At 35.4% G+C, this 9,972-nt stretch overlaps 1 protein-coding gene across 1 annotated transcript in view; it reads right to left on the bottom strand.

Annotated features, from left to right (window-relative positions):
* The window catches only part of PDZD8 (PDZ domain containing 8), a 103,487-nt gene that overhangs the window by 8,281 nt on the left and 85,234 nt on the right, over positions 1-9,972 (bottom strand). The window contains exon 4 of the mRNA XM_012001114.1: positions 1,527-1,689. Coding sequence (XP_011856504.1) covers positions 1,527-1,689 — 163 coding nt within the window. The remainder of the gene's footprint in view (positions 1-1,526; positions 1,690-9,972) is intronic.

Below are 9,972 nucleotides of genomic sequence, written 5' to 3'. Positions count from 1 at the left end.
CACCACACCCAGCTAATTTTTGTATTTTCAGTAGAGACAGGTTTCATCATGTTGGCCAGGCTGGTCTCGAACTCCTGACCTCAGGTGATCCGCCCGCCTCAGCCTCTCAAAGTGCTGGGACTACAGGCGTGAGCCACCGAGCCCGGCCTATTGTTATCATTATTAACAAATGTTAGATGTCAAGGGATGACTTTTGCTTTTTCATTCTGTATACATTTATATCGCTTAGGTTAATTTATTTTTGATAATAGGTATTTACTACTTGTGTAATTGAAACACAACCCCCAAAAAAGACCAAAAAAATTAATTCTATCCTGTAGGTAAAACCAAAATATTAAATATTAATATAATGAATGATGTCTATTTTATGCCTCCCTAAGTGTTTATGCATGAGCATCATCATTTGGGAGGAGTTTGTGAGAAATGCAGAATCTTGGGCCCCACTACAGGTCTCCTGATTCAGAATGCACATTTTAACATCAGGTCTGGGTGACTGGCATACATGGGAAAGTTTGAGAAGCACTGCTTATGCCATGATCAGAGAGATTCCATGTGAAAATAGTAACTTAATTGGGCTCCCAGGTATGCAACTAAATAATTTTCATTATTTTATTGTCAAGATGGATTTGAATCAAAGGCAGAGTTTCTTTGACATGTAACCAAGGACAACTGCACCTTGATTTGGGAACTATTCTAACTTATTTATTGTCTAAGCTGTGAAAAAAAATATCACACTGCCCTGAGAAGATCAACTGTGACCAACCATATGTTCAAGAAATCTCTCAACAAGCCTAGAATAGATGGGACAGGTACTACAAAGGTTGAAAAGGCTTGGACTTTCCCTCCACTGCTGTGCACAGTGAGTCCTACTGCTTAGACATTTATATACAAACAAATAATCTGCTAACTTCGGAGAGTTTTTACTGTTAACAATCCAAGTGATAGGAAGGCATGTAAGTGACACATTTTTCCACCAGTGATTTGGGCTGAATTCTGAGCAACAACATATTAACAAATGGCTAGCCATTCAGATGACACAGGGTCACAGGACAGTTCAGATGTGCCCTCCTGGAAAAGGAATGTTAGTTCCTCTGCTGCTCATTATCTAGTGCTAAGTGATGGGGGCAGTAGTGCTAATATGACCAATTTTAGGTTCAGAGTAGCAATGGTGGTAGTCATACAGAAAGATAACCTAACTGTTTATTTGTCCTTACTTTCACATTCAAGAAAAAATAAATAGAGTAGTAGAAGGTGGGAAGGGAAGGAATAGAGTGGTTATATAAAAGTGGTCTAAATAAAGTATTTTAAAGATTTATACATTAGAACTAAAATGGCATGTATGTTTTAAATGTATTTTGAAGGCCTCCTTCGAATGTTTATTTATAATAAAGTTTATTACTTTATTTCATTATAAAAGTAATATATGCATATTATAGAAACAAGGAAAAAGGAAGGGAGGAAAAACCTCACACCTACTTTGCAGTTTATCTGTAAAGGTAAAGTATAATGCATATTAGCATAATTACCTCCAATGGCGATAAGTCGATCTCCCCGCTGAAGATCTGCAATTGCAGCAGGTGAGTTTGGAGCCACAGTTTCAATGATGACGTGCCCAGCATACCCATCAGTTGACTGGACGAGACGAAGTGTAAGTCCAACACTTTGTAAATTCCCTTTTATTAACTCAACCTTTGATAAAGGGGAAAAAACGAAAACGGATTCAATGGATTCCTAGTAATAGAGGAAGAAAATGGTAACAGACTGTTCTGTGCAGAGAGCACCATGGCTGGATGCTGACTTTTGTATCATGGTGACTATTATTAAAGACAAATAAAGGAGAAAATCTTTACTGTAACAATATAAATTAACTATCCTTAGACTACACATTTAAATCATATAAAAAAAATTAAACACTTTATCTTCAATGTGTTTTATTATTACTCCTTGCTCCATGCTCGTTGTAGAAAATTGGAAATAAACAGAAAGGCAAAATAAAATGAAAACCATTCCTAATTATACAATCTAGAACTATTCTATATATTTTCTAATACATATTTAACACAAAATTGAGACTTGTCTCAATAAAACTGAGACATGAATCATGAATATAATTCTGAATCTTGCTTTTTTCAAATATAATGAAAATGATCTATGCCATTCATTATATGTGCTTTGGAAAATCCATTTTTTATGCTGTATCCTTTTCTTTTTTTCTTTCTTTTTTTTTGAGACAGGGTCTCACTCTCTCACCTAGGCTGGAATGCAGTGGCACAACCCTGGCTCACTGCAACCTCTACCTCCAAGACGCAAGCGATTCTCTCACCTCAGCCTCCCAAGCAGCTGGGACTACAGTTGTACACAACTACGCCCGGCAAATTTTTGTATTTTTTGTGTAGAGATGGGGTTTTGCCATTGTTGCCCACACTGGTCTCAAAACTCCTGGGCTCAAGTGATCCGCCCACCTCAGCCTCCCAAAGTGCCAGGATTAAAGGCGTGAGCCACCACCCCTGGCCAGTGTATTCTTAAAGTTTCTTTTTTGGGAAGAGGCAAAGGAAAAGAGTTTACATTTATAATTTAATAAGAGTTATCGGCCTGGCGCGGTGGTTCATGCAGGTAATCCCAGGACTTGGGAAGCTGAGGTGGGCAGATCATGAGGTCAGGAGATTGAGACCATCCCGGCTAACATCAATTAGGAGATTGAGATTGAAACCCTGTCTCTACTAAAAATACAAAAAATTAGCCAGGTGTGGTGGCAGTGTCTGTAGTCCCAGCTACTTGGGAGGCTGAGGCAGGAGAATGGCATGAACCCAGGAGGCGGAGGTTGGAGTGAGCCGAGATTGCACCACTGCACTCCAGCCTGGGTAACAAAGCGAGACTCCACCTCAGAAAAAAAAAAAAAGGAGTTATCATGTGGTGGGGATGGTGGTGCACACCTGTAATCTCAGCTACTCAGGAGGGCTCAGGTGGGAGGACCGTATGAGCCCAGGAGTTCAAGACCAACCTGGGCAACACAGTGAGACCCTATCTTTAATTTTTTAAAAAAAGTTACATTGTTAATGAGATGTCCTGTTCTAACCCATCAAGATCATTTTGTTTTCTAAATAAACCTGCCATCCAATTTTCAGGAATGTGGATACCAGATTAACATCATCTGTGAATTAACGTCATCATCATCATACTATTTGTCCTCATTCAAACAACTGATTTAAAAAAAAAAACAGGCAGAGTGCTACATCCCAGCTGATGACAAGAATTCAATTAGTGTTTATGGCGCTCAATTACAAATCAGTCTAATTGTATTATTCTGCAGTCCACATTTCTTAAGTCCTGTTCTTCAAGGATATCTCATGAGGGACTTTGCCAAATACCCTAACATCCAAATATATCACTGGCTGTATTGCTTTAATATATAAATCCCACTTGGACAGAAATTCAATTTTCCTACCTAATGATACTGGCTGGTAAAAGAACCCTCACTGGAAGTTGTTCTTTAATTTGGGTGTTAACAAATTTTGTAAAGTTGTTATTTTAAGGAAAATCTTAATCATACTGTGCTCAAGAAATGGGATAGGTGGTCAAATTCTGAATTACCTAAAGGTTTACAAAACACAAAGCCCCTCCAAAACACGTAATTTGTGTTTAAATCTCCCAAGACATTTGTCCAATCCCTGCCTTATGACACAGCAATTAATCACCTTACAATGTAAAGTGCTGTACACGATTAAGGCTTTTAACAAAACCCTTAAGAACATATTCTCTCAAATCCAGGAAAATAAATACATTCCTAATATACAGATTGCCAAAGCTGAAATTTGGAATGTAAGTTTTTCTAACTGCAGGAAGCTAATGATAGCAAATGGGTACAAAACCTAAACAGTGTAAGTCTGAGTACTGTAAAGTTTAAAAATTAACACCTGCATTTGGAATGTGTTTGTGATTTACTCTGCTTTTAAAAGTACAATGGAGATTCAGGGGGTAGGGTTAGGAAGTGAATTGAGGCTAGTGTAAGGTATTAGTGTAATTTAGTTTCTTAATTTATTTTCTATCTATAAATCATAGCTTTCCCTTTGGTTTTCTTAATTCAAATGATACCTGAAGTAAACATTCTAGATGCAAAAAAAAAAAAAAAAAAAAAAAAGATAGGGTTTTCAGTAGGAATAATTAGGGCCAATATTACATTACCTCACTTTCTCCCCAATTTTTACTCATTATTAGTAAATACTCTTAATTTCAAGTATATATAGGGAACAGAACATTAAGACACTGTTTCTTTTACTTCTTGTTTGTTAAAAGCTGGTTTTTGTTTCCTTTTAAGCCTGCACACCACTGACCTAATTTTAGATTGTAATTTCAGCATTCCCTGAAATGAAAATTATCACCTTAATTTAAGTTCTGACATGATTCAGGAGTTTCAGAATATAAAAACACCTCTTAATTAAAAACCTGACAGAACAAAGCATTTAAAAATAAGTATTGCATAAAAACATAATTTAAGATAAGGTTCAAGACCATCCAATGATACATAACTTTTGGAATAAAACTGATTTTCCATGAGGGTAAAACTACTATTTTAAAACCAGAATAGTAAAATAACATATAATATATAATTCTCTCCCATATGTATGCATCTATATTTTAAAATTATTTATGACTATTGGATATGCCTTGCCCTACAAAACATATGCCAAAATAGAACTTTTAAAATGACAATGTAAAAAATAAACATAAATAGAAATCCTAAATATTTTTCCTGTATACGGTGAAGCATGCTGTGGCTTCAACATGCATTCCCTGGAATATATCACCTGAGAGGGTTTGGTTTTTAAGATTTTATTACAGAAAATTTCTAATATATACAAAAGTACAGAGAACAGTAAAATGAACTTAGTGGTAGACCATAAAACATGGTAACAAATTCCTCCTATCCTTACAAGCGTTATCTCTTTGCAATGTAACTTTACTAAAGCTGCTGCTAGAGGTATAACTTGCTTTCTTCATCCCTCTCTCAGCAACCAATATAACCAGAAAAAATAAGTGGAGGCACAGGCAACCTCAACATCATCAACCTTGATTTAACTGACACTTATAGAACATTACACTCAACTATGGCAAACCACATTCTTTTCAAGTATACATGATTATATCAATTATATAGATTAAATTCATAATTATAAGCCTTGCTTCACAACACACAAAAACCTCCCTCTCCCAGTTGGGAACTAGGTTGCTTCATTGGTGAATTCTGAAAGAAAAAAATAAAACAAGGCAAACATAAAACAAGAAAATAGAAGTACAGACTAATCTCTCTAATGTTCAAAAAGATACAAAATTTAACAAAATTTTAGGAAATTCAACCCAGCAATATATTAAAAAAGATAATAATCATAACGAAGTGAATCAATGTAATTTATCATATTAACAAAACAATGGAGAAAGCCATATTTCAATAACTGCAAAAAAATTAACAAAATCCAATATTCATTAATGGTAAAAGCCCTCAACAAACTAGAAGTATAAGAGAACTTCCTAAACCTGATTAGACATCTACAAAAATCTACAAATAACACAAAACTCAAAGATGAAAGATTTTGTTTTATAACTCAGATCAGTAACAAGGCAAGGATTTCTGCTCTTACCACTTCAACATTGTACTAGAAGTCAAAATCAGTGTAATGAAAAAAAAAAGGAAAGTGTAAAGATCGGAAGGCAGGAAAAAACTGTCTTTATTTGCAGATACTATGATCCTATACATAGAAAATTCCAAGATATCTACAAAACAACTATTAGAGCTATTAAGTGAAATTAAGTCACAGACTACAAGGTCAATATTCGAAAGTCAAATGAGTGTCTATATATCAGAAAATTATTACAATTACAATTATAAATTATAGAATATATGGAATTATAAATAGAAAAATTAAAAAACCCCCAATCTATTACAATAGTATTAAAAATATTTAAGTTTAGTGAAAGATGTCTAAGACCTATATGCTGCAAATTACAATATACTGCATTATCATGAGAATTTTAAGGGAAATTAAAGAAGACTTAAATAAATGGAGAAGATACCATGGTTCATATATAAGATTCATTATTGTAAATATGCCAGTTCTTCCCAAATTTATCTACAGATTCAAAACAATCCCAGTCAAAATCCTTGCAGGCATTTAGAGAAGAAATGGACCAAGAACAGCCAAAACACTCCTTAAATATAACAAGGTTGGAGGTCTTACACTACCTGATTTCAAGGCTTGCTATATGTTAGATAAATCAAGACAGCGTGGTATTGGTCTAATGACAGACACATGAAATAATGGAATGATAGTCCACAAACAGAACAACACTTATATGGTCAATTTATGTTTGACACAGGTGCTAGATTAATTAATAGGGAAAAAGGTATGAGACAAGTGGATGTCTGAATAGGGAAAAAAGTGAACCTCAACTCACATACTATGTAAAAATTTATGAGAAAAGGAAAATGAACCTAAACTTAAGGACTAAAACGATTAAATTTTTTTTTTTTTTTTTTTTTTTTTTTTTGAGACAGAGTCTTGCTCTGTCGCCCAGGCTGGAGTGCAGTGGCCGGATTTCAGCTGACTGCAAGCTCCGCCTCCCGGGTTTACGCTATTCTCCTGCCTCAGCCTCCCAAGTAGCTGGGACTACAGGCACCTGCCACCTCGCCCAGCTAGTTTTTTGTATGTTTTTTAGTAGAGACGGGGTTTCACCGTGTTAGCCAGGATGGTCTCGATCTCCTGACCTCGTGATCTGCCCGTCTCGGCCTCCCAAAGTGCTGGGGTTACAGGCTTGAGCCACTGCGCCCAGCCAACTATTAAATTTATAGATGAAAATACAGGAGAAAATCTTTATGACATTGAGTTGGGCAAAGATTTCTTAAACAGGACACAAACAGTATAAATCTATATAAGAAAAAAGTTATAAAATGGATTTCATAAAATTAATGACTTTTGCTCTCTGAAAGACAGTTAAGAAAATGAAATGATAAGCCACAGATTAGGAGAAAATATTTGAAAAACATTCATCTGAGAAAGGACCTTGATCCATGAATATATAACTCTTACAACTAAATAGGAAAAAGCCCAATAAAAAGTGGGCAAAATATTTGAATAGATACTTCACAAAAGAAGATACACGAATGGCCAAAAAGCATATTAAAAGATGTTCAATTACTCATTAGGAAAATACAAATTCAAACCATGAGATATTACATACCTACTAGAATGACTAAATTAAAGGTGGACAATACCAAGTGTTGCTGAGGATGTGAAGCAACTGAAACTCTCCGATGTTGCTGGTGGGAATATAAAATGGTACAGCTACTTTGGAAAGCAGTTTGGCGTTTTCAAGTTAAACATACACTCACCATATGACCCAGCAATCCTACTTTTAGATATTTACCAAAGAGAAATGAAAACATGTTCACACACAGACTTGCATGCCAATACTCACAGAGCATCATTGGTAAGAGCCAAGAACTGGTCAAATGATGAGGTGAACTCTAACACAAGTAGCAGATGGTCCCTGACTTATGAGGGTTAGACTTACGATTTTTTGACTTTACGACGTGGGAAAGCAATACACTTTCATGTGCTCCTCAATTTATTACGGGGGATACATCCGGATAAGCCCATAAGTTGAAAATATTGTTACGTAAAAAACACACTATTTTCAATTTACAACAATGGGTTTATCTGGATGTAACCCCAATGTAAGTTGAGGAACATCTGTAATGGATGAGGTGATAAAATCATTCTCTATCTTGACTAAGCTATAGGTTACATGATTGTATACAATTACGAAAATTCACTGTACTCTTAGTAAATTTTATTGTTTAAATTACACCTCAAAATAAAGCTACTAAAAGTAAAGCAAAAACAAAACCTTAAATATGCCAATTTTTGTCCTAAGATGCTTAAATATGCAAATCACTAATTCAGATAACCTTTAGTTTTCCAATTTACCTAATTTAATAAAAGACAACTTGGTATGAATTTAGATGACCCTTAAGTTAATAAGGAAGAAACGCAATATATATGGTTTTTTTCATTCAGCTTATGTCAATCAAATGCATACTGACTCTGACCTACACATAACTGGAATTACTGGGCTGTATATACAGAATGAAACCAGATATAAGAAGCAAGAACAGTGTGTCTGAAGGAAAAAAAATGTAACTCAAGTTTTTATTGCTATTAAAAAGAATCAGAACTTGTAATTATCAAATATTTGCATGTGGTTAAAAAATATAGAAAAATATTGTAAGAGCAATAGTCCTGTCTCTTCAAGTCCCCGTTACCCCATCCTCACACCATAGCAATGGCTTTTAAACTCTTTGATTTTAGTCGTTTTGGGGGTTACCTTTTTTCTCTAGATAATATGCATACATAGTCATTTTTTAATATACCAAATTTTAGACAATGTTGTCTAAATATAATATACCAACTTTTAGAAAAAAGTTGACTTCCTACTATTACAGACAAGGAGGCTACTCATCTTTCCCCCAAATTATAGGAATTACAGCACTGTTTTTAGTTCTTCTACATAACTTCTTTGTAACTATCATCAATACAGTTATACCCCTATATTTCTTATTTATCAACTACAGACAATATCTATTTGATATCAGGACTTTATATTCTTCCCTCCTTCTCTCCTCCTTATACTTCTACCTTCTAAACTCTACTATCAAAGTTGACAACTATTACATTCCTTTTGTAACTATAGTGAAGCTACAAGGTTGATTGGTTCCAAAACTAAAAATCAGCATATAATGTTTACGATATTGTGACTACATATTGTTTACTGCAAAGCTGAGCATCATTACATTCTGTCTTGAACAGCCTTTTTCTTGAAAGTTTCTTTTCTTTCAACATAGCTTTAACAGTCGGCCCTCCATATCCACAAGGGTTCTAGGACCCCACTCGAGGATAACAAAATCGGTGTATGTTCAGATACATATGCAATGAGGCATATAATGAGGCCTTATACAAAATGAGGCAGTACAATCAGCCCTCTGTATCCATCACAGTCCTCACAGTCCTAATCCACAGCTACTGGGTTTCAGTCCATAGCTGGCTGAATCCTGAGATGTAAATCTGGGTGCTTCCCTATTCCAAAAGATAACCCACAATTAAGAAAAAGTTAACATCTATACAAGTTTTCACTCAAAATCTTTACAGATGGTGAAAGTTTGCCACCACTTACAAATTTAGTAGTTTTAGTTCTCTTTCAGAAAACAAAGAAAATCTGATCCTTCACCATCCACGGTTGGGTTTCAATCCACAGTTTACTGAATCTGGGGATATAAATCCATGGATACAGAGGGCTGACTTACTTTAATTGTAGAATTTATATGTAAGTACTGCTTTCGTGATTAGCTAGTAAATGAATCTATTCATTCATCACATATTATTTAGCACCCAGTTGAAGGGAAGTTTTACTTTACCTCCACTCCTGCTAAAAAGAAGCCATTTAACAAATGCAGAAGGAATGATCAGATAAGAACAATTAGTACACCCCACCCCTCCCAAAAGGTAAAGGGATTATGTATTTTAGATTTTAAAAAACACAAGATGTAATAATTCAAGGTAACTTTTTTTTTTTTTTTTTTTTAAAAGACAGAGAGTCTCATTGCCAGGCTGCAGTGCAGTGGCATGATCTTGGCTCACTGCAACCTCTGCCTCCTAAGTTCAAGTGATTCTCCTACCTCAGCCTCCCCAGTAGCTGGGGTTACAGGCACGCGCCACCACGCCTGGCTAATTTTTTGTATTTTTAGTAGAGATGGGGTTTCACCGTGTTGGCCAGGCTGGTCTCGAAGTCCTGACCTTGAGTGATCCACCCACCTTGGCTTCCCAATGTGCCGGGATAACAGGTGTGAGCCACTGCGCCCCAGCAGGTAACATGAATCCTGATCATATCCTAGTTTTTTTTTTTTTTTTTTTTTTTTTTTTT

This window comes from Mandrillus leucophaeus, unplaced genomic scaffold (assembly GCF_000951045.1).
Source record: "Mandrillus leucophaeus isolate KB7577 unplaced genomic scaffold, Mleu.le_1.0 Scaffold65, whole genome shotgun sequence".
In the NCBI taxonomy this organism is placed as follows: Eukaryota; Metazoa; Chordata; class Mammalia; order Primates; family Cercopithecidae; genus Mandrillus; species Mandrillus leucophaeus.
Note: the sequence above shows the minus strand (reverse complement) of the source record. Positions and strands in the feature narration are given on the sequence as shown.